A 26,686-nucleotide genomic window follows, 5' to 3' on the forward strand; every position below is an offset into this window, starting at 1 on the left:
CAGCTTGCTTTTCACCTATCTTTTAACAGTTTAACATAGATGGCTGGATCAAGTCCATTGTTCCAATTGTGTGTAGCTTAAAAAGCTCTGCAGTATTTTACTCTTTTCATTGTATCTGGCTTCCTTGAGTGCTCTGCTCACTGCATTTTACTCGTACTCTCTCTGTTTTCTAAACCCATTTATGCCTGTTCGTTCTGAAGACACTTGTTCATCTGGGAGCTCAAATTGACTTCTCCCTATTCTATTTCCTTAACTAAAAATGTACCATTAAGGTTGATTGAACTCTTTTAAAGCACTTCATAAAAATGAAAGGCCATAAGAAAGTAGGCTACCAAGTGTTTGTAAACACCTGTTTTCAGCCAAATTGATAGGAAGGAATAAAAAATAATTGGAAATTTAAAAATGTTATTGATATTTTTTTTTACAGGTTAGTCTTTTTTGGTTGTTCTTGAGAAACATACTTGTAAAACATTCAGGGGAGAGGAAGCATGATGGGCAGGCAGCATTGTTATAATTAAAGGTAGAACAAATAGTAGAGCCAAACTACTAATATTATCTAAAACATTTTCTAAAAAAAATAATGTTTTACACTAAACAAGATATAAAACATATAGGTGCATGATTAAAAGGTACAGCTTTTAAGACACATGACCTTAATTTTTTCTATTTAAAATATAAATATTGTTATTTAAAAAATAAATGTAGCCATAAATGGTTTACAAAACTGTAAACCACAAATGGTTTACAAAAATAGTAAGATGATCACTTTTTTTCTTATTTGTAATGTTTACAAATGGAACTCTGCTGGTATGAAATATTTTAAACATTTGGAAGTTAATTAGAATTATAAAATTAAAAACCAGATGAAAATGTAGAATACTATTTGTTAAAAATACTTCACATTCATTTTTACTTTAATGTTTGATCAAAATGTAATTAATTTTAATGTTACCAAAATATGTTATTCTGATGGATTTTTATTCAGAATATATGGAAATACTCTTATTTTGAATGATACAGTATAAGGAAAAATCATACTAATTTTAAAATTACCATTGCAGAATCACAGGTATTTTATATAGAAAATGAAAATGCGGATGAATTGGCTTTTTGATTTACCTAAAAGAGCATATAGTTAAGGTAAGGGCTAATAAATAAAACATAAGTGACAAATGATTGGATTTCAAGTAACTAACACTTTCAAAGCAACTTCTAAGTCCCTTTGAATGTACTATTATGTTTTCAGTTTACAGAATTTTATGTTTTTGCCAAGAAATCATTCATTTTATTTTAATTATAAGGAAAATCATCACCAAAACAAAATTTAAAGATCAAAAATGCACAAATTAGATCTGAGAAATGTCTTTTCAGTAGTTTGCAAAACAATTTTATTCACAAATGAAAGAAAAAGTAATAGTAGGATATTATAATTCATATTTTTATAAGATAAAGACTTGCTGAAATAAAATAGCACTAATAAAAGAACTATGTACTTGCTGACTTCATTCTAAAAGGCAATTGCAAACTAAAATTGCAACTCAGTATAGATTTTTCTTTAAAAATATTTTAATAATGGAGCAAAGAGCAAAGATGAACAAGAAAAGTAGTTAAGCACTTGGAGGTGATCCCGAAGCTCTAAGTTTTATAGCAGAGCAATTAAAAACAACAGCCAGTTTCTATCCCATTTAAAAAACCACTAATTTGATTAGATTCATTGAATAACCATCAGAACTAAGTACTATAAATAATTTACTTCTTTTTACATAAGTAACATTTAATCGAAGCTAAGAGCCTATAGCATGAGTAACAAATCTGTTTTAAAACACTTCTCATAATGTATGATAGTTTATGAATAGTGAAATGACATGTTACTTTAAATATTTTAAAGGATTATTTTAAAACTAGTCATGAGTGCCTGCAAACACACACCGTGCACGCTAAATATTTTAGGCAAAAATATGTTCACAACCATAGTTAATTTTGTGTCAACTGTCAGAGAAATTCAGAACTATAAAAATAGAAGTAAATAATAAAATTCTTATTGGGCAATTACTTAATTATAGTCAATCTTCATATATCGAAATCAGAAGACCACTTCAGCATCATGTACTAACATATTCAATTCAGCATTGTAGGTTCCTAATCTATTGTTAAAGTGCCCTGATTTTCAGCTCTTCAGGTTGTTTGTGGAATCGTCCTTTAATTTAAAACAAGTCATATAATCATGTATATGATTAAATGCAAAATAAATCTACAAATACATTTGCTAGCAGCAAACAACTAATTTTATTGTAGAAATTATACATTTTCCCTAAGCTAAATACATTGGAAGAAAATGAATGGTTTACAGATTTTACATACATTAGGGCTCTACAACAGCTGATTCAATAGTACATTAGTAAGAATGATATGTCAATTGTAGTAATCAAAGAGGCATTGAATGTAGAGTTGAAAAAAAATCTAGAATTTGGTGTGATATCTACTCTTTTTGTTTTAAGTCAGGTTTTTCATTTTATCTATAAATGCACACCATACATTTCATATTTACTTCAAAGTTGTTATTGGGCTAAAACATGGGCCAGTGGTTTGTAAATGTAAAGCACTACCTGCCTGTTTTGTTGCAATCAGTTGTGAAGTGTGTTGTTACAAACGATTTGTAACTATCACTTCAATTTTCAGTTTGTGAATGATTTACTTAACCAGTAACTTTTGTGGCTGATCTAAAGTCACATCTATAAAAGCATCCCTCATATTCAATTACATTTTCATTTGTTTTGTTGAATAAGAAAGGGTGCAGTTACAGCTATTGCTTTGCGAACTGCACATAACCGACTGCTTAACATATCTAGGCATTCCAGGGGAGTATGTTGTATATCATGTCAGTATCATCTGCTGTAATGGCAGAAAAAAAATTCAGAACTACTGTGCCAAATTATGTTAGTAATCACCCCCCTCATTGCTTTTATAGAAATGATTTACCATATATTTATATTAAAATATTTTAAGGTTGGGTCTGTATCCGTTTTTTGCACAGTGCTTAGCTATGCCTTAATACATGTTTATTATTATTCTTAATATTTCTATGAAATTATGTATTACAAATTAATTTACCTTCAATAAATTCAGATATAATTAAAAATTTATAATAGAAATAAGATCTTAAAATTTAACAATGCGTACATAAAAATCAAATTATAGATCTCAAATATATTACAAATGCATAGGAAAAATGACTAAAAACACAGCAAATGTTAAGTGGATGCTGAGTTATGTTTTTCCTGCTTTATACTTTTCTTCTTTATACTTGTAAATTTTTCTCCAGTGAAAACCTGTTACATTTATTTTTCCCACCCAGTTTATTATTTTAAAAGACACATTTTATTATAACAGTAACATCTATTCAGTATTTTACTTAAAAAAGAAAAAAAAAACACATGCTGCCAATTTAGTAACAAATAGTGAAGAGCAGACCCTATCACTACACTGTAATGAAAGCAGTTGTTAAAACTAAAGGGCAACAAAGACATCTTCTGGACATCATAAGAACTGCATAGTTGTATTTTAAACAAAGCATCTTATTTCCACCTACGAGTAATTAATAGTTATTTAAAAACCACACATTAATAAATATAAAATCAATTTGTATTAGGTTTGAAATTTTAAATATCACATGATTAAATTACAAACATACAGTATTTAAAGAAGAGAAGATACAAAATTGTTGCATACACATTGGAATTAGTCTCTAAAATATCTTTAAAACTATTTCCAGATAGATTATAAAATACAAATATTGCAGTAAAAGTAATTTTTTTCATGTAAGGAACATATAAAGTAGTATGAAAACTAAATGCAATGTTGAACCAATACTTGAAAAATTTAAATAGGAAATTTCATGAATCATGGAGTCCATTTATATCAAAGTATGATTGACAATTTAGTCATTGATGTAAATAACTATATTTAACGAACAAGCAAATTTAAAAACATATTTGATTTATTTGTGATATGTCCTAGTACTATGAAATGTAATATTTTAGAAAAAATTATTTCAAGTGAAACATAATTATTAAGGGTCCAAATTGTAAATGTGTCTACTCAGCTTGAAACATGCATTCTTTTTAGCCTAAAACCGCTTGTAAAATTATATCATTATGGCCACAAATAACAAGTTTTGTATATGAAATAGTACTCTTTCCTTTTTAGAGCTTATGAATGACTGGTGCACCCACAGTCAGCCACCTTCAGGAAGTACTGTCCATGCCCATGATTTGCTTCTCTAAACAGTTCTGAAGGCAGACCCAGTTTGAGGGTATTTTTTTTTTTTTTTTTTAAATGTAGTTCTAAAAAGCTAATCTGTAGTTCAACTACCAAAGCTCAGTTTGCTTTTGTAATAGTGGTGTTTGGTAAGAAATGTATGCTTTAGTTTCAGGTAACCCCAAATAAGCAGATATTCTAGAAATGAAAGTGTGCTTATTTCCTAAAATTACCTTTCTTAGTATCTTTATAGGATAGGCCAAAATGAGATTTTCTAACTTTAATGCTTCTAATACTAAATATTTGATTATTTGGGCTTTGTTTTACATCCTTTCAAATTGTGGTTTGATATAATAAGTTCATGATTTCTCTAATATAGAAATTTAAAAAATAATTAAGATAACCATAAAGAAAATTTGAGAGGTGATATGAAATAAAATTCACTAAGGGTGATAAAGATCTTCATATGGAACTGAAGTACTTCAGTAACATGATTATCTTGTACTTTTCCCATTGATACCGTCGGCTAGTTTTTGCACAATACTAAACAGATATAGGCTTCTTGGTGTGTATTCATTTCTCTTTAGGCAGTTACATTTGATTTGCTCTTGGGAAGTGGCTGCCAGGAATTCTGTCAGAAATAAACTATTTATTAGTCAAATAATGGTGACTTAATTTCTTAATGGATCAGCTTACTTAGGGTAATTCTGCAGTAAATAATTTCTGCATTTTATGTGTACAATTCAAAAGACAAAACAAAAGAGAAACTGATCCCGTTTTTGGCTACCTAAAACTCGGATTATCCTGAGGACTCAGTGGAACATGACTGATTATAGCAGAGAAGTCATACAGCAAGAGCCGGACCTAAGCTAGATCTGCTGCTGAGTAGGTCACTCTAATAGATGAGCCAGAGCTTGGCTACAAACAAGCTGGAGGACAGGTTATAACTGGAAATCTAGGCAAACAGGTGATGTGCAGCAGAGGGGATTCTTAATGAGAAGTAACAGGTTCTTAGGCATTGAACTAGCATCTAGGACTAGAGTCCAGACGCGAAGGCATGCAAGGGGGAACTACTGTGTTTCCCCGAAAATAAGACCTAGCTGGATAATCAGCTCTAATGCATCTTTTGGAGCAAAAATTAATATAAGACCCGGTCTTATTTTACTATAATATAAGACTGGGTATAATAATTATAATGTAATGTAATATAATATAATACAATACAATACCAGGTCTTATATTGATTTTTGCTCCAAAAGACACATTAGAGCTGATTGTCCGGCTAGGTTGTATTTTTGGGGAAACACGTTATAAGGAGAGGTTTGAAGCATTTACAAAATTCTCAGTCTTTGTGATTTCAGAGAGTTGAATTTATCTCATGTTCAAAACATTCAGTGAGTAGAAGTGACTTGGGAGAGAATACAATTAAAAGTAGTTCCTATGGAATTATTTCGATTTTCCCTCACATAAGTACTAGGTGAGCCCTAGTCTACCACGATAGCCATTTCTAAGCCTCTTTAAATTATGATGTAAATACACTGGACTTTGGGAAAGGTTTGGTAGATTTGGGGAAGAAGCCCTATGCTATCTGGCAGTTTTTTCCAGCTCTTGGAGTAAATATATAGTAGTATATAACAATATTTCCTAGTTTTACACGACTAATAACTTTGGGGAGGTTTGTTTTCAATGATGAGAAATGATATTAAAACACAGAATAGCTTTACCTTCCCTCATCTTGGTTGCTCTGGTACATTTGTGCAGTTGGAGAGGCCATATTCTGATGTGATAAAAGAGATGGAGAGAGATTTATCCCTCTGAGTTGACGAAAAGCTATTTCTGCATGGATGCTCCGAGGATTATTCGTCAGAATCCCTGCATTCTTGTTTTTTTTGTCTGAAATTAGGAATTATGAAACAATGATAATCATTAAGTAATAAAATAAAGTAATTAAAATTTGGTTGTCTTTTAGCTGAATGAATTAAAAATTTTTGTGGGGGAGGAAAAATATTTTAATAAAATTATAGAATTGGAATATATAATATTTCTAGTACTTAATGCTGCTTAAATTTCTCTGAGCTAGTGGCTCAATTTGATCCTTTCTAGGTAATTTAAAAAGTATAAATATCCAGAGCTGCGTGCTATGACAAATGTACAGATAAAGTGATCATACTTTTCAAAATAAAAATTGGGGCAACTTAGTTAGGAACTAGGAAAGAAATTACAGGACTTTTCCAGAAAATCCTAAAAAATAGCAGCACAAAAAATCTTGAAGATATCTGAGAAGGGAGTTATGGAAATGAATCCAGGATTGAACTAATGTCCCCCCCAAAACAGATATTGATGACATTCTTGAAGATGACACTGTACTGTTAAGAAGGCCAATAACAATTTGGTACATCCAATTTTGCTGTTAGTTTTATCTACTGGGCAAAAGCATAAAAATTCTCACTATGATTAAAACCTTGAAACCAGAAGTATGTAGAATTATGAAAAATAAGTTAAACAAAAAATAACATCTTAACAGTAAATTATGTTTGGTTTTTTTTTAACTGAGTTTCCTTTAAAAACAATCACATACAGCAATCTACTATTCTTAGTAGGCTCTTAGATCTTGTGTGTGTGTGTGATGTTCAGTTTTATTGTCTAACAGAGCTAAGGCAACATGAGGTGTTAAAAGGAATGGAAGAAGTGAACTCCTCAGAAAAGGAGTAGTTACCCTCAATTTCACAAAAATGGTAGCCAAGGAAGATCTGGAATTAAGGAAAAGGCTTGATTTAACCTGGGTTAAAATGTATGTAATCGAATGAACCCTTTCTATGGCCTGTCCTTTTAATATACTTCCTCCTTTAGAGCTCTATCTCTTGAAAGCCTTCCCTAGTATTAGCTTCATGAATATTTTACTTGTGGTTTCAAGGATAAAGTCTGATCTTTTGTTTCTAAGATATCCTTTGTACCCCCATGAGTCTGGTGTTATCAATATTTTTAAACCTCTGATTTCTACTTTTTCGTAGCAGGATGTACTACTAATTAACTGGTCTTTGTAGTCATTTGTTAGGAAATACACAAAATGGAATAAAAGCTTTGAAAAGAAACGTCAGGAAATAAATGTTCAAGTATCACAAAGTTCAAATCTAGAACAAATGTTTAGTTACAACATATTAGTAGTTGAGCAGAACCAAAAAGTACTATGGACTTTTTTGAAATAAGGATGGCCACATGAAACTTGAAGAAACATAAAATTTTAGGAAATGTAAATTTAAAAACGCAATTTAAAATAGTATTAGAAATCAAAGTGACATTTTTGTTTCAAGTGAAGTGTTTGGTTGTTTTTATTATTTTTTTACATTCCCTCTGTAGGGGGCTGGGTGAAAAACGTAAAGGGATTAAGAAATACAAATTGGTAGTTACAAAATAGTCACAGGGATGTAAAGTACAGCACAGAGAATGTAATCAATAATATTGTACAAACTATGTATAGTGAGTACCAGGAAGGTGAGTACTAGACTAATTGGGGGTATCATGTTGTAAATTACATAAAACTCTAACCACTATGCTGTATACCTCAAAGAAATATAAAATAATATTGAATGTCAACTATAATTGAAAAATAAATACCTTCAACTTCAGGAGTTAAAGTGAAGTCAGATCCCAAGTAATGGCTAAATCCACCAGGCAGAATTACATTTGTTATCTTTATGGGAGGAGCTTTCACTTGGCCAAATGACCCACCATCCATACGAGAGTTGGTAACAGGAATAAGCTACATAATAAAATGAAACAGTTAAGGACCCTCACCTTCAAAGCTTAAATCAATAGGTTTAGTTCTTATTACAAGTCTCACTTGATAATCAAATTTTTTAGGTCATGATTTACTTATTTGCCTAACCTCAGAGTTGATAGGAAGCAAAAACTGTGTGACACAATCAGTCTTCGGGCCGTTAACTTCCCACAGAACATTATGTTCCGTCTTTTCAGATTGCATTGTACTCATCAGTAGACTCTACTGCGGTCGCACCTCTCCCTTTCCAAAGGGTCTTAACAAGGAAAGTATGGAATTAAGAAAATAAGAATTAAGCCTTTTCCCCTTTGTAATGTTTCTTCTTTTTTCTGAACAGGAATTTCTGGATGGTAGGAATTATATCTTCTACATCTTTGTATTCCTCACAATACCTCATCAGGAGCCTTGCAGTTAATTAGTTTTTCAAAAACAAACAGGTAAATAGGTGGGGATTAAGAAAAGCACCTTAGAACAATCACTTTTAATGAGTGTGCTAACTCTAAATAGTGTTTGCATTTTACATTAGTTGAGGATTAAGAGGCTTGTTAAAGAATTTCTGGAATCAGCAAATGGAGGAGAGAAGTATTTTAGGCTAGAGACTTGGTTTCCCTAGGAATTTATAACTGCTCTCTGTCTTCATTAAGACTGATCTTGTTTACACTTTAAAAAATATAAATTCTGATTATAGAATTCAACTTATTTAGAGATGCAGGCTTTTGCATCTCTAAAAAAAATTGTGTAGAATTACCGATTTCCTTCATACTTCAGTGTTACCAAGAATGCAGCTTTGTAATGAACACGAAAGTGTCAGCCTTTTACTAAAGCTGGCCAGTCCCAAATTCCCTACCTAATTCTTTTGTGGAAAAATCTCTTCTAATCACTAATCTAGAATGTTGTCAAATTTTCTTATGAAACCAGAGCACCAAAAGTGTTCTGGTTTAAAGGACTTTAGATTTCATTCATTCCTTCTTTATCGGCTGTTACAAAAGAAAGAATAGCAGCAATTAAAACAGAGAATAATACATTAGACTGAACTGATGAACTTGAAAAGTATTCTGTTCCCGTCTCCTGAACAGCTAAAAGAAATAATGGCTTAATTTTTTTCTAGCCATGAAAATAAAAATTATTATTGAATCTTAAACTAGATTTCGCTAAAATAAAGACTTCAAATATCACCTTTATTTTACTAACCATGTGTAGAGGAATCAAAACAAATTTTAATAAAATGTTTACATATAAAATAAGTAGAAAGAATTAAATTCTAATACATGGCAGTGATTCAAATGGCAAGAATCACTCAAGACAACGTCATAATATAGTAGTGGGAAAATGAGTTCACTATATGAGAAATAGAATAGCCAACAAGCAAATTCTTTAGTGAAATACTCATCATTATCAAAAATTTCAGTTCATGTACTTTTTCTGCTATATTAAACAAATCAAAAATATAAATAGAAATTAAGATCTTTAAAGTTGCTCTGATTTCTTTATGTTATTTAGTGAATTTATATATAATTTATGCGTACTTTTTTCAAATTTAGCCAACATTACTTTAAAATAGAATTTATAAATTTTAATGTGACAATTTATATAGGTCCCTCACTGGAGCCCTCATCTATGTGGTGTGGTAGGCAGAATAACGCAACCTTCCCAAAATATGTCCACATCTTAATCTCTAAAACCTGTGAATACATTCCCTTATAAGGCAGAAGGGACTTTGCAGGCATAATTAAATTAAGGATTTTGAGATGGGGAGATTATCCTAGATTGTCTAGGTGGGCCCAATCCAATCATAAGGGCTCTTATAAGAGGAAGGCAGAAGGGTCAGAATGAGAGATGTGATGATGAAAGCAGAGGTGGAAGTGGTGCCATTGTGCGAAGAGGGCCGTGAGCCAAGGAACACAGATAGCTTCTAGAAATTTGAACAAAGAACAAATTCTCTCCTAGAGCTTCCATAGGAATGCAACCCTGCCCATACTTTTGATTTTAGCCCTGTAAAACTGATTTTTGGACTTTTGACCTCAGAACTGTAAGATAATAAATTTGTGTAGTTTCAAGCCACTAAATTTTAGGTACTCTGTTACAATAGAAACAGAGCAATAGGAAACTAAAGTTTTCTTTAGTTTTCCACTTTTGGAGCAAGAAGTGACTTGCTCCAGGATATAAAATAGAGAAAAGGAAAGGGTGCTTAAATCACTGAACTAAATTTTATTTAATCATTTGTTCTCTTTTGAAAGACTGGAGCCTGTGACAATAATCTTAGTAGATGACATTAGATGGTACTTTTTCTTAGATATATCATACAAATTAGTAGCCAACATTGTTTTCACAAAGCATACCATGTTTCCCCGAAAATGAGACCTAGCCGGACAATCAGCTCTAATGCATCTTTAGGAGCAAAAATTAATATAAGACCCGGTATTATATTATATTATGTTATGTTATATTATATTATATTACATTATATTACATCATATTATATTATAGCCAGTCTTATATAAGACTTGGTCTTATATTATAGTAAAATAAGACTGGGTCTTATGTTAATTTTTGCTCCAAAAGACACGTTAGAGCCGATTGTCCAGCTAGGTCTTATTTTTGGGGAAACATGGTAGTTTTTAGAGAAAAATTTTTGTAGATATAACCCATGAATGAACCAATTTCCTTTGCGTAATCTGGATAATCTTTATTAACAATTTTAAATCTCACAGCAGGTTTCTATGGCCACTTTGACCTATAATAAAAGCTTCTTGCTTAAAAAAATTCAAGGTTAATAAAAAAGGGAATAAATAAGAATTATATGTATAATTCATATTTTTCCTTACAAAAATTTAAAACATAAAAGTACATGAACTCACCAATCTTTTGATAAAGGCCTAAGGCCTTTTCTGTAAGCAAGAGTCCCTTGATTGTTATTTTATCTGATTGTTCTTGGATAAATGCACCCTTAGGGTTTTGGCTACAATATGTAGTTTTGGTTGCTTTAAAAGTAGCAAGAATTTAAAGACATGCAGAAAATTTGAACGCAAGAATCTGTCTAGATTTTTAAAAATAATTTTCCAACATAATTTTTCTGCATTTTTATAATTTTGTCCCATATTTTACAGGTTTTTTTCTCCCAACTCAATTTGACATTATGTGCATGTGTATGCGTGTGAGAGACTGGTCTTTATTTCAGACTTTCCACAGTATTGTATCTGGTTTTCATAGAAACAGAAAAATAATAATTTAAGATTTGCATTTATAGAATATCTGTTTATTTAAAAGAACTAACGTAAGTTTTTGGAAAAAAAACATCCAGCTCTTGATAAATATGTGAATCTATTGCTGAAGGTAGAAGTGGACTAAAGAGGAGTCTACTAATACCAAACGTTCAGTGTGCTCTGGGAATCTGTTTTACAGAGGGAATGGAGAATGTCAGGTAAGCAGGTGAGTTAAGGGAAAGCATCTACAATAGTCTTATCTCTTTCCTCAATATAGCTTTTAAAAGTAATCTTTGTTTACTAATGTCCTTGCTCTCTGGCTTTCACTGACATTAGAGGTTTGCTGACATTCTTACTGCCCCTCGTCGTCCAGGTCTTCATAATCTCTCTTAGGGTATTCTAAAATTGTTTCCCTGTCTCCAGCCTCTTCATCTCCAAACCTTGTAAAGGCACAGCTCTAATAATGTTACTTCTTTGTTTTTGTTTTCTTTTCTTTCCAACTATAGCTTTTCTGTGTTAAATTTAGTCTTTGGAGGATGGATGGTCATGAAGAATCCTGGTGGTCAATGACAGAATTTCCTAATGATATACTCTGGTGGCTTCTCTTTTTAATCTCTTTCCTACCATAGTCAGATACCTTTTTAGGGTTCGTGGGTAAAAGGCCAATTTTTCGGCCAATGCACAAGAAAAGAGGTACACGTCTCTCTTGTTAGATGAACTACACAGTCCAGGGAGTTCAGGTGAGGATCCCTTCTTTCCCTTACTATCAGCCAAGTGGAAAGAGTTAGTTTCTGTGATATGCTGTACTTTCTTACTTTCTATCATTATCAGACATATTGAGCAAGTGGCACATAGATTTTAAATAATTTGCTTTAAGGCGAAGAATGTTGTTAGAACCAGGGGCTTCCCTGGCCTGTGTGTGTGCGCGCACCCTCTATTCACCAGATCAATCTGCCTTTGATAGTAATCACTAAATAGATCCTAAAATAATCTACAAAACCATCATGGCTTAGGTTTAAATATTTAAGTAAAAAATGCACAATATGTAATATAATGTTCAATTACTAATAATTCATATATTTTAAAAGAAAAGGTATAAGTAATACAAGTATTACCGAATTTTTCTTTGCTTGTAGCTCAGAGAAGTGAAATTCAGCTTTTGCCCTATCATCTGAATTCACAGGAATTCCATCTAACATCTGTAAGTTAGGCAGTCGAAATATGAGCACGTGGCGATGTAGCATTTTTCTACAAATCTGAATAAAGTTAAAATTAATTTCTTTCTTACTTAAAAAAACCTTTTATTTCAAAGATTAACCTTTATAGAAAAGGAAATTTAGCATAGGCAGCAAAGATGACAGATAATACAAATATGAGCTCCCTTTTTGAAAGATTTCTCAGTTCCCTATTATTTAAATGAAACTAAGAACTTTTTTTTTTAAACCAAGGTTACCATTTGGAGGTTTAGTCTCTTTTTAGAGTATATAATATTGTTCATTAACTACAAGCAATCCCAACCCATGAATAGGATTATATTATAAAAATTCACTTGTAAGTAATTAGTTTGAAACATGTATTTTCCCAAAGGCACTATTCAATTCAATACACATATATTGAACTATATGATCCATCACTTCATAGTGCTAACATACTCTTAAAAATATTTGCATGTGTGCATAAGAAGATGTGCAAAAAGAGTTAACATATTAGGCCTGAGGCTGTTATCTTTAGAAGGGCCTGCTTGCAAGGATAGCGCTTATTGTTTGGTACTTGGATTTTGGAAGCATTCCCACCATTCCTTAACTGACAAGGGTACTTCAGTGTACTAACTACTTATAAAAACAATATGATTTATGCTTGACCTCCTTTCCTTCTCTGAGTCTGGAATTTGGGTATGTGATATGCATAAGGTACCTATGAGACCTGCCCCTAACAAAACTCTTGAATGCTAAGTATAATGGGATTCCCTGGGAAGAAACATAACACACATGTTGGTGCATTTTTGTTGCTGGGTGAAGAGTGTGAACAGTTGTGTTTCCATATGCACAGTCATCCAAGCCACAGAGCTACGTCTACCAAGAAAGAAATACAATAAGCAGTCTTCCCTAATATTTGTAGTATTAAGGCTTCCCATTCATAAACACAAATATCCCTATATTTTTTTATGTCGTTTAATAAAGAATTATAATTTTTTCCTAAAGGTTTTAATCATCTTTGGTTAGATTTATTCTGTAGTTTAATATAATAACTATTTTAAACAATATCTTTTTCTGTTTTTCTGTTTGTTGCCAGAGTATAGAAATTCTGATTTTTGCATATTGTTCTTTATCCAGGAACCTTACTGAACTCTCACATAACTTGAGAAGCTGTTTGCTAAAACTCATAGAAAGTGTAAAGGGCCAAGAATAACCAAAATAGTGAAGAAAGAAAAAAAGAGAAGGTGGAAGAGAAAGGAAATTAGAGGTGCTTACTCTACCAGACATCAGGACTTAATATAAAACTTTAGTAATTAACACAGTGTAATACTGGTACAGGAATTGACAAATAGACCAATGAATAATTGTAGAACCCTAAAACTGACCCTCTTATATATGACACTGGCAGTTTACCAATCAATTGGAAGAAGACACTAGTCAATAAATTGTGCTTGTATAACTGCATATGGAAACAGATAAAAAGCCTTTCTCACATTATTTAAAAATAAATTATATATACAACTATAAGTAAATTAATTAATAGATTAGAAAAGTTAACATACTCACTGGATTGCCATAAACTGTAAGCTCTCTGAGAGAAGAGATACCATCAAGTTTTTCCAATTCTGCCATATCCTATTGAAAAGTTAGTAAGTTATTATCTGGTTAGATCCAACATCTTCAAATACACACTGATTTGCAATAATTATATGTAAGTGCTAGATTTCTGCTAGCTCATTATTGAGTCCTCTGAAGTGAGCTTGAGTGACAATATTCTGTATTGTTGATTAAAGACACATCTGTATACTATTGTTTCTGAATAAATGATTGGCAGAGATGACACTCTAATATGGTAAAGAGGCCATGGAGGAGCACTTGCAAGAAAAAACCAAATTGTTCCTCAGAAAAGTTATGATCTATTCTAGGACTCACAGTATGGTTGGTTAATTTCATAAAGGATTGACCCAGAAAAATGGAAATGAAGATGAATCAGTCTAAACAATTTCAAATGTACACATTCAGCACAACCTTCACCATAAAGGAACACACGATATTGAGTGGACTGCATCCTGACATATTTGCTGGGAATATAGGTATATAGTTGAAAAACTATTTCTGTAGTTGAATGACTTGCCTTCACTTGGATGGGATTATTTATTATTATCTATTTAACATTGGTGAAAGTTTGAAAATACTGTACATTTTAGTTTTTGCAAAATTATTTCTAAAATGCTCTTTCTGAAAAAATTTAGGCAATAAGCTCAGCTTAAGGTTGTTGCTAGTTCATTGTAATAAAACAATGTTACTGATGTTCCTATTATTTGGAATGACATGTGACTATAAACAATTCACCTAGTAACTATAAAAAAATTTAGACCTATTTTTGACCAATTGGAAGTAGAATTTGATTTTTAAAATGACTGATCTTTACTATTTTGATTTTGGAACTATCATAAAGGAGGACTTGGAAAAAGCTCTCACAGTCAATTATCTGCAGAGATCTTGTGCATTTGGTCTACAGGAAGTTCCTATCTGTGGACACAAAGACTGGTTGGGAAGCATGGACATGTGAAAAGTCTTACATTATTTTCTCAAATTAAATGGAGTATAGCAGTGTTCAGTAGTAAATTATTTCTAACCAAAATGTGTGTTTCTCCTGGAAAATGTTATTACAATATGAGAAATCGAGTGTTAAATTTGTAGAGAATAATGCTGGTATAGAGACATCATGCAAACTAGTATGTTCATAATTAGGGGAAGAGTGCTAATGATTTCCTATTTTTATTTTTGTTTATTTTTTAATTTAAAAAAATTTTCAATTACAGTTGGCATTCAGTATTATATTAGTTTTAGGTATACAACATAGTGATTAGACATTCATATAACTTATGAAATGATCACCCCGATAAATCTAGTACCTATCTGACACCATACATAATTATTACAATATTGACTATATTTCTTTTTTTTTAATTAAAGTTTATTGGGGTGACAATTGTCAGCAAAGTTACATAGATTTCAGGTGTATAATTCTGTATTACATCATCTATAAATCACATTGTGTGTTCACCACCCAGAGTCAGTTCTCCTTCCATCACCATATATTTGATCCCTTTTACCCTCATCTACCACCCCTTAGCCCCTTCCCCTCTGGTGACTTTATTTCTTATACTATACTTTATATCACCATGATTATTTTATTATAACTATCAATTTGGACTTCTTACTCCCTTCCCCTTTTTTACCTACCCTCTCAACCCTCTCCTAGCTGTCAACCATCAAAATGTTCTCTATATCTGGGGGTTTGTTTCTGTTTGTTTATTTTGTTCTTTAGATTCCACATATAAGTAAAATCATATGGAATTTGTCTTTCTCTGTCTGACTTACTCCACTCAGCACAATACCCTCTAGATCCATCAGTATTGTTGCAGTTGGCAAGATTTCATTCTTTTCAATGGTTGAATAATATTCCATTGTATATATATGTACCACTTCTTCTTTATCCATCCATTGATGGAACATCCAGGCTGCCTCCATATCTTGGCCATTGTAACAATGCTGCAATGAACATATGGATGTACACGTCCCTTCGAAGTAGCGTTTTGAATTTCTTCAGATAAATACCCAGAAGTGGAATTACTGTGTCCTTCTTTGTCTCTTGTTATTTTTATTTTTTATTTTTTTAGATTTCATATATAAGTGAGATCATGTAGCATTTATCTTTCTCTGTCTGACTTATTTCACTTAGCATAATATCTTCTAGGTCCATTCACACTGTTGCAAATGGCAAGATTTCATTCTTTTAATTTGCTGAATAATATTTCTGTGTGTGTGTGTGTGTGTGTGTGTGTGTGTGTGTGTGTGTATGACCACACTTTCTTTATCCTCTTTATTTATGGACATCTATGTTGGTTCCATATCTTGGCTATTATTGGTAATGTTGCAGTGAACATGGGGTGCATGTATTTTTTCAAATTAGAATTTTTGTTTTCTTTGGGTAAATTCCCAAATGTGGAATTGCTGGATCATATGACAGCTCTATTTTTAATTTTTTAAGGAATCTCCATACTTTTTTCCATAGTAGCTGAACTAATTTACAATTTCACCAACAATGTATGAGGGTTCCCTTTTCTCCACATCCTTGTCAGTACTTATTTGTTGACTTATTGATCACAGTCATTCTGACGAGTGTGAGGTGATAGCTCATCATGGTTTTAATTTGCATTTCCCTGATAATTAGTGATGTTGAGCATCTTTTCATATGTCTGTTGGCATCTTTGTGTCCTCTTGGAAGAAATGTCTATTCAGGTCCTCTGCCCATTTTTTAATGGATTGGTTTTTTTGTTTGCTTGTTTATTTGTTTGGTGTTAAGTTGTATGGTTCTTTATGTACTTTGGATATTAACCTTTTATTGGATGTATCATTTGTGAATACATTCTCCTATTCAGTAGATTGTCTTTTAGTTTTGTTGTTGGTTCCTTCACTGTGCAAAAAATTTAGTTTGATGTAATCCAATTTGTTTATTTTTTCTTTTGTTTCCCTTATTTGAAGAGTTGTATCTGAGCAAATGTTGCTAAGAGAGATGTCAAAGAGTTTACTCCCTATGTTTTCCTCTAAGAGTTTTATGGTTTTAGGCCTAACGTTTAAGGCTTTAATCCATTTTGAGTTTATTTTTGTATGTGGTGTAAGAAAGTGGCCTAGTTTAACTTTGTTGCACGTATTTGTTCAGTTTTGCCAATACCACTTATTGAAGAGACCGTCTTTAGCCCATTGTATTTTCTTGCCTCCTTTGTTGTAGATTAATTGACCATGTAAGCAAAGATTTATTTCTGGGCTCTGTATTCTATTTCATTGATCTATATATCTGTTTTTATGCTAGTACTAGACTGTTTTGATTATTGTAGCTACTATGAAGGTTAGTAGGAAGGTTAAAAGAAGAAAGTATCCAACTCAACTCAAACTATAATAAGTACTTAGTGACAACACAAACAGATCTAAAATATGACATAAATAACGTAAAGCATGGAGGGGGGAGTAAAAATGTAGTCCTTATAGAATATATTAGAACGTAAATGCCTATCAGCTTAAAATAGACTGCTATAGATAAAGAATAATATATATAAACTTATGGTAACCACAAACCAAAAACTTACAAAAGATATACAAAGAGCAAAGAGAGAGGAACCTAAGCAAAACACTAAAGAAAAACAGCAAACTACAGGGAAGAGGTCAAGAAAAGAAGAAAGATCTCCTGGAGAGGACTGCTGAAAAGAGACCTAGAACATTTGGAGCTAACCTTTGTTAGCAGGTAGATGCATGGGGGTAGGTTGGGTTTATAAGTCTAGAAGCAGGGTGGACATCTTTGCATCACCAATGATTTATCTGCCTCTGCATCACAGAGTATTTACATGGCATATGAATGGTACATAATATACTAGCAAAGTTTTCATTGGTGTGTTTGGAAGTTTTATGTTCAGAGGAGTTAAGTCTTGTAAGTCTCATAACAAAATACAAAATAATGTTACCTGGATTTTATTATATCCCAGGAAGAGTTTCTCTAGCTTTACCAAAGATTGTAATTTGCTCAGCTCTCGTAGTCTGTTTTCTTCCAGGTGAAGTGCTAACAGAGAACTTGGTTTGGCAAAGGCACTGTCATTAAATGCTCTGATGCGGTTATGGTCCACTACCAATTCCTGAAGGACTACTAAGTTGTCAAGCCCTTCAACTTGACTGATTTCATTCCCTAAAAAAGATAAACCATAGTATGTCAAGTGAACCCAAGCTTCCTGAATCAAAGCTTATCTATCTTCATTTAAATATTTTTTTATCAAATGATTTTTTTTAAAAAGTAAAGTATTGAAAAGATCATATTTCCAAGGAGAAATAGAAATGTAATTTACAAGAAGGTAGCATCATCATAAAATATTTAGTAAAATTTCTCCTTCATGTTTGAAAGATCAAAATGTGATGTATGCAATGTACTGCATTGATCCAATCTGTCTGTTCAGTAAGTAAGTGCTAAAATAGTTGGTTTTGACAAAAGTAGATGTATAAAAGTGCTGCAAAAGATATGCTTCCTGAGTATACCTGATTATTCTAATAAGTATTCAAATAAGTATATCTAATTATTCATTAAAATGAACTAATTTGTTTTATTGAGTTGGAAAAATTCACCTTAATTATCTTATTTCTTTCATAAAAAAATACTTTTGCACCATGACTACATTTAAAAAGAATACATTACATTCTTTAAAACCTCAGTCCTTGCTTTATAACGAATGGTTTTTCTCTACTAGCAATCAATAGCAATCAATAGCTTTACAAGTATTAATGATAGTTTGTATGAAAAGAGGACTCTTGAGTTGATAAAGTGCTTTTATATGTTTCCTATTAGTGTCTCAAAATAGGACAGGGAAAATATCATTTTTTAATGATCAGAAAACTGAGGGGCAGAGAAATTATATGACTTGCTCAAAGGCGTAACAGTGGCAACACCAAGGTGAACCTAGACCTTTCACATTTTAAGTTCAGTGCTGCTTCTACTGTGCCATACTGTGTTTCATTCACTATTCCTCCTCCTTATCTATTACAGAGTGAATTGTGTCTCTCTCCTAATCCCCCACCACAACTCATGTGTTGAAGTCCTCACCCCGAGTACCTCACCACTAGAATGTGATTGTATTTGGAGATAGCGTCTTTAAAGAAGTAACTAAGGTTAAGTGAGGTCATTGGGGTAAGCCTTAATCCAGTACGACATGTCCTTATAAGAAGAGGCAATAAGGACACAAACACACAGAGGTGAGACCATGTGAGGACACAGAGACCATCTACAAATTAAGAAGAGAGGCCCTCAGAAGTGACCAACCCTGCTGACATCTTGGTCTTGTACTTCTGACCTCTAGAACTGTGAGGAAATGAATTGCTGTTGTTTAAACCACCCAGTCTATGGTAGCTTTGTTATGGCAGCCCTAGCAAACTAATGTGTTACTGAACACGTTATCACATGATCTTGGAAATCTTGTCCTTGAAATTTAACATATTTCATGGAATTTATGACAGCAACAATTGTTAGGATATGTCAACATTTTATGTATACTAAGAAAGAAAAAAAATCTTGGCTAGGTAAGCTATGACATACCATCAATTAAGACACAATCAGATTTCAGATATGTTAAGATATAAAAACTGAGTCTCTTAGAATTGATGAGATATGGTAAATTTACCTTATTTTGTTTCATAGAGAAATTGATAACATCACAACCTTCAATAAAATTGCTCACAGAAACTTTTTCAAAATCTCACCTTTGAAACATTATCACTACCTTACTTATAAATGAAAAAATGTTTATAAAAGTTGAATTGCAAATGTAACTCAGTTGTGTTACTATATTACATTCATGAAATTATGTATTTAGACTGTCACTTTTAATATTTTAAGTCCAGTGGCATAAAAATCACATGGGATAGCTTAAGTACCGAATACTGTCTACAGGAGCATATTTTGGGCCATTATTCATTTTAGAATGTTCATTTTATATATATATATATATATATATATATATATATATATATATATATATATAATTTTTCTTTTTTTAAGAACGGAAACACCAACACACCTATACTGCATGTGATTTCGGGGATATTAAAGTTCTATAACTAGCAACATTTACTATTATTTGAGATAAATTGGATCCTTAATCCTTAAGATTTTAACTTGCTTCCCCACAGCCCCACCCTGCCCTTCCTCCAAAACTCCCCTACCTTCTTGCAAATTTACACAGCAGCGGAAATACAGGTTCCTTAGCTCTCTTGTGGACCCTGGCCTGGCCTTATTTTATCACTGTCTACATTTATGTACTCCCCTACAGCTTTTGCCTTCTTCCCCCTTTAGAATGATCTCAGAATCATCTCCTCCTGTTCAGTATCTTTAACCTAACTCACATCTTCATAAACCTCCAAATATGCTCATAACCTCAGCTAGCCACCATCCATCCATCCATCTGTTACCTTTACTGCCTATCCAACCACTTCCCTCTAAATTGTTTTCACTTTGGTTTTTGCTCTTACCATGTTTCCAGATCTGATCCTCTAAAGGTTACTAATGGTCTCATTTTTTTGTTGGTCTCCAATTGTCCACATTCAATATTTTTTCATAGGTCTCATTCTTTTCAGCATTTGACTTTGAGGCCATTCATCCTCTTTTCCCCTGACGTTTAGAGTCAGCACTTCTTAGTTTTCTTTCAAAATTTCTTGTATGACTCCTTTGCTGGTTCTTTTTTCTCCAGCCTTCTTAATGCAGGGGGAAGGGTTGGGGTTTGGGAGGTTAGGGGTATACTGGGAGATTAGGGGGATATTAGGTTGGAGTGTGTGTCTCTACATCTCTTAACCTTTCATTTTTTCTCTAAACTTATTTCCTAAGCAAGCACATGCAGTTATGACCTCACCTATCACCTCCACGGGAATAATTCTAAAGTACACATCTCCAATCCTGACCTGTGGTCCAGGACTACTGCTTTAAAGTTTCCATTTCTATGTCTCAGTTGTCACAACACAAACTGATCTTTTCGTATTGCAAATGAGCAAACTTTCCCAGCAACTTTATCTAGCTTTAGTACTTCCCTTTTTGCCCAATTTCCTAATGAGATCATAAAAACATCTCAAACTACTTTTCTCTCCTTACATATCTAATTTAGCCATTAAGTCCTAATATTTCCTTCTTTTAAACTACATTTTGGATGTACCTCTGACTCACCTTTCCCATTGACACTACTCTAGCCTTTATGTCCTTTGTGCTGGATAGAAAGTGCATGTGCTTTTGGAGTCAGAGCTGTGTTTGACCCTGTAAGATATACCACTCACTGGCACAAATTTAGGTAAATTATTTAACCCCACTGAGATTCAATTTCTTTCTTTCTTTTTTTTTAAAATAAAATGCATATAAAATTATTTACCTTGCCCAATGACTCAATAAATGGCAGCCATTATTGTCAGAGTAAACTGCCTCCCTTCCTAATTTGCCATGTTAGATATGGCAACAAAACATACTACCCCTGTACATTATTAGATTAAAATAGACCTTCCGGGGTAGGCTGTCTACTTTTTTTGTATGTCATTGTATCTTTTAAAAGAACTGACATTGTTGTGCTCAATTTCTTGTTCTTTTAAGGCTAAGTCTCCATATTCTTGACCCAACTGACAAGCACCTTTGATAGGAAAAAAGATGCATCAAAATATTTAAAATATGGTCTAGAAAAGCCTGGCTTACTATACTCAGATCAACTATAAAGCTATCTCCCCCTATGTTCTCACTGATGGATCTCCCAAACTTTCTTCTGTGTCATTAAATAATTATTGTTAGACTAATGTTCCAAACCCTGTTTTTTTCCTCATGCTACTTTTCTAAAAATTTATAATTCCTGCCTGTATGCAACTGTAAAATGAGCATTATCCATCAAATTGGTCATGTTCAGAAGCTTTATAACTCCAAGAACTACATAGTCTTTGTTTTTACAAGGTCCCTTTTCAAGTGTTGGCCCATAAACACTTCAGTCCTGTCCTTGTGACTCTCTGCTCCTCCCACCCCACTTGCAAAGCTCGCAGTCATGCTCACCTTCAACCTAAAGTCTACCAGTCCTCCCCAGAGTCCTAGATATGTAGAAGTTAATGTTTCAATTTCTCTTGTCTCTATACTTCTATTACACTTAATAACACACAGTCAGAAATTAATTCATCTTTGCCTCAGTATAGCTCCACTGGCAGATCTTAAACTACTTTAGAGCAAGGATCTCAATTATACGTAATTACAATAATATAATATCTCTATGTCTTTCTTAATACTTTGCATAATTCTGCATTTAATGAGTACTTGTGAATTACTCACTGGTTACTTTCTATTGTTTTCAAAAATAGAATGTGATCTAAAAGTAAATTATGATGTAATACTGTACATAGCCCTAGAATACTGCCCTAGAGAATGCAATATTCTATAGTCCTAAAATATAGTATTTACATTATTTATGTAAATAACCCAAGAAAAATCCATTTGTGATTACTAAAATATTATTGGCAATGAACCCGTTTTAAGTAAATGTTGATGCTTGTATGTACTTATCAAAAAGGATGATGATCAAATAAGGTTTTAATCACAGACTTACATATTAACATTGTTGCTACTCACCCTGTAGAAAGAGGAATTTTAAATTTCTTAGTCTGTTTAGTTGTAGCTGAATTAAATTACTAATTCCATTGTAGCCCAAATGAAGAACTTCTAAACTGTGCATTATTGGAGGCAAATTTTCATTGCTCATTGTATCTCTGAAACATAGATGTAAATTTGATCCTATAAACTTAATTTCAAACCAGCTGTATCATAAAAAGGTAGTGTTGTATGTACTTACTATAAATTGAAGTTAAAAACAGAAAATGAGCGAATTTACTAATATATCAGAATTAAACTGTAATATGTCTATATTATATCTAATAATCATTTTTATTCTCTAAAAATATTTTTATATGGTAAAGAATAAAAGGGCAGAAAGTTACTTAAAATGAAAAGCAAGAGTGAATGCAATCAGCTAAGAAAAAGAAAAAAATTCATGTAGATTGGAAAGGAATTAAGTAAAATTGTCTTTATTCTTGGATACCACGATCTTGTATTTAGAAAATCCTAAGCAGTCCACCAAAAAACTATTATTGCACTAAAATATATTATGGAGTTAAAAAAAAATAGGCTACAGGACAGCCGTATGCATATAAATAGAATGAACAGCCTGAAACTGGCCAAATGTTCATCAACAATAAATGGATAAAAAACTTGTCATATAATCTATATAATGAAATGCTACTCAGCAATAAAATGAAATGAATTACTGACACTTGCAACATAAAAAGAATTATGCTAAATGAAAGAAGCCAGACACAAAAGACTACTTATTATATAATTCTAAACATATAAAATTCTATAAAAAGGCAAAATTTATAGTATAGGAAGCAGATCAGTGGTTGTTGCCAGGGTGTGGGGGTAGCGGACTGCAAAGAGAGGTGAGGAAAGTTTTTGAGATGGGAATAGTTTGTATTTGATTGTGGTAATGGTCACACGATGAATACATTTATCAAAATTCCTTAAACTGGAAACCATCGACAAAATAAAGAGGCCACCAACTGAATGGGAGAAGATTTTTGCAAACAATGCCTCCAATAAGGGGCTAATATCCAAAATGTATAAGTAACTCATACAACTCAACAACAACAAAAAACAAACAATCCAATTACAAAATGGGCAGAGGACCTGAATAGACATTTCTCCAACGAGGACATACAGACGGTTAGTAGACATAGGGAAAAATGCTCAAGATCACTAATCATCAGAGAAATGCAAATGAAAACCACAATGAGATATCACCTCACCCCAGTCAGAATGGCTATCATCAACAAGACAATAAGTGTTGGAGAGCCTGTGGAGAAAAAGGAACCCTCATACACTGTTGGTGGGAATGCAGACTGGTGCAGCCACTATGGAAGGCAGTGTGGAGGTTCCTCAAAAAATTAAGAATATAATTACCATAATATGCCCCAGCAATCCCTCTCCTGGGTATTTACCCCAAAAATCTGAAAACATTTATCCGTAAAGATATATGTGCTCCAATGTTCATTGCAGCTTTATTTTCAGTGGTCAACACATGGAAACAACCAAAGTGTCCTTCAATAGATGGTTGGATAAAGAAGATGTGGCATATATACACACTGGAATACTATTCTGCCATAGGAAAAAATGAAATAGTACCATTTGCAACAATATGGATGCATCTTGAGATTATTATGCTAAGCAAAATAAGTCAGACAGAAAAAGTCGAGAACCATATGATTTCACTGATATGTGGTATATAAAATTGAAAACAACAAAGGAACAAGACAAACAAATGAAGAAACAAAAACTTATTGACACAGACAATAGCTTAGTGGTTACCAGAGGGTAAGGGGGGAGAGGGATGGTAGATGAGGGTGAAAGGGATCAAATATATGGTGATGGAAGGAAAACTGATTGAGTGGTGAACACACAATGTGATATATATAATCGGTGATGTATTACAGAATTGTATACCTGAAACCTATGTAACTTTACTAACAATGTCATCCCAATAAACTTTAATTAAAAAAAATTCACTAAACTGTACACTTAAATGGGTGAGATTTATTATGTATAATTCATTAAAGGTGATAAAAACACAAGGAATGCTCTTCGTTGGGAAAAATATAATGAAAGTATTCTGACTTGGAGATAACATATACCTCTTTATGTTCTACCAAAAATGTGTAGGAACGTGGGAGGTATGTCCTCATCTTTTTCATAAAGTATCTTTTCCATTGCTACATTAAATAACCAGATAAATAATTTAGAAACAAAAACAAACGTTAAAAGAAACCTAAGCCCATGCTCCTAGGTTAGGGGTTCTTTTGTGAGGTGATAAAATGTTCCGGAATTAGATGGCCATAATGGTTACACAACTTTCTGAATATAGTAAAATAATCAAGGAATTGTGCATAAAGGGTAAATGCTATTGTATGTGAACTGTATCTCAATTTAAAAAAAAAACAAGGTCATTAAACATACAAGATTTTTCACTTTTTTTTGTTTTTTACAATATGGGTATGAAATGGAAGAAACAGGGAAAAAGCAGTGACAAAGGAGTATTTTCAGTATCTCATTTGAGATGTTTATTTTGGCATGTAGCTATTAAATAAGTATTAAAATAAGCTAAATGTATGTTACTGCTATCATTAATGTGACTAAATGCTTTTTATATTCCCAACCAAAATTATTTATAATTGTAAAAAAAACCCAAAAACTAGTACCTGTTTATTTTTGAAGTTCCTTGCTGTCCATAGCCACTTGAAGGCACTTTCTGATAGAGTAGCTGTCTGCTGGTCAGGTGAGCCTGAGGCTTTAATCTGGGCATGATTGATTCGATATGATTATAGTTGAGGCATAAGACCTACAGAAAGGATACCTTATTAATCAGACATTAAAATATGAATGCTGCTATACATGTATCTTTGATTTGAGATTACTAACTTGAAAACTATTAACATGGTTGCACCATACAACATCATTTAATAATATCAGTTGTTAAAAATGACAAATTTTTATACAAATTGTCTGGATTGGGCTTTAAATGTGTTTTTTATTATCTGACATGCTGGGAAATGACAACATTTCAAACAAAATAATGGAGATTCTAGAAAGCTGCTCAACTTTCTCAATCTGCACACCTGACTTCTCCAAGCCTGATTTAGGTGAAATAACCCCTTAGTTGGAGAGATCGCTATTTCCCTCTGTTTAAAAGGCCTTAGTAGGTGGCTCAGTCAAAGCTATAGGACAGGAGGCAAAGAAGCTGCTTTGAGAACCGCAGTGTCCTCCAACTTCATACCATACCCACTCACTGTAGAGGCAGCCTTTTACCCCATCTCCTACTGCAGAGTAAGATAGACTGTTTACGTATAAAACAACCACGTAAAACTAAGGTCAACCAAAATAACTTTGGAAGTTAATACTTTCTCATGCTTGACAAGAAACAAAACAACAAAAAAACCCACAAAACAAAAAAAGCTTTCGGAATAAATTCTCTTTTTGAGAACATGAAAATATATTTTAATCCAAAGTAAAGAAGATTACAGCTTGCGTTGAAAACTTTGATAGAAAATTTGTGACTCACCTTCACATTAGGCAGATAGATTAATCCACTGAATGAGGTAAGATTATTGTTCTGTAGATTCACATTACACACATTTCTAAATTGGTCAACTGGAATCAAATCCACAGTTCTGAATTTAGACAAAGTTATACTTTTAATAGGAAAATTATAATTTTAATAGGAATAACCTAGTACAATTAAAAAAAACATCTCATCTGACAAATGCTATCAAAACAAACCGCCATAATGTAAAATGTATGGGCCAAATGATCAGATAAGTAACATTTGCAGAGTTGGACACTATGTAAGAAAATGACATAGAATTTGATTGCTTTAAAAAACATGTCTATTACCACATAAACATAGCACTATCATAAAAGAAACTTTAAGTATAAACATCCCCAATTTCTTTATAAATTCACATGTTCATGAAACCATAGTGAAATAGATAGGTAAATCATAAGATTGTCAGGTTGTAAACTGCAGAGGATAAGTGTGAAATAGGTTATTTATGAAATACCAGGAAGGGGGTAGGAATGGGAAAGAAAAGGAGAAAGC

The 26,686-nt window shown here is 32.5% G+C and overlaps 1 protein-coding gene across 2 annotated transcripts in view; it reads right to left on the reverse strand.

Moving 5' to 3' along the window:
* Positions 1–1,413: 1,413 nt before the first annotated feature.
* LRRC9 (leucine rich repeat containing 9) overlaps positions 1,414–26,686 on the reverse strand; it is a 98,979-nt gene continuing 73,706 nt past the window's right edge. The window contains exons 25-33 of one of the 2 annotated variants that reach the window (XM_074327409.1): positions 26,150–26,258; positions 25,290–25,429; positions 22,615–22,751; positions 17,960–18,177; positions 14,001–14,069; positions 12,354–12,494; positions 7,873–8,017; positions 5,982–6,150; positions 1,414–4,888 (exon numbers count right to left, since the gene is read on the reverse strand). In XM_074327409.1, the coding sequence (XP_074183510.1) occupies positions 4,849–4,888; positions 5,982–6,150; positions 7,873–8,017; positions 12,354–12,494; positions 14,001–14,069; positions 17,960–18,177; positions 22,615–22,751; positions 25,290–25,429; positions 26,150–26,258 (1,168 nt within the window). In that variant the 3' untranslated portion in view covers positions 1,414–4,848. Of the gene's footprint in view, positions 4,889–5,981; positions 6,151–7,872; positions 8,018–12,353; positions 12,495–14,000; positions 14,070–17,959; positions 18,178–22,614; positions 22,752–25,289; positions 25,430–26,149; positions 26,259–26,686 lie in introns of those variants that run through there. The other variant, XR_012494668.1, reaches the window with a different exon arrangement.

The sequence above is a fragment of the Rhinolophus sinicus genome, linkage group LG03 (genome assembly GCF_036562045.2).
Source record: "Rhinolophus sinicus isolate RSC01 linkage group LG03, ASM3656204v1, whole genome shotgun sequence".
NCBI lineage: Eukaryota > Metazoa > Chordata > Mammalia > Chiroptera > Rhinolophidae > Rhinolophus > Rhinolophus sinicus.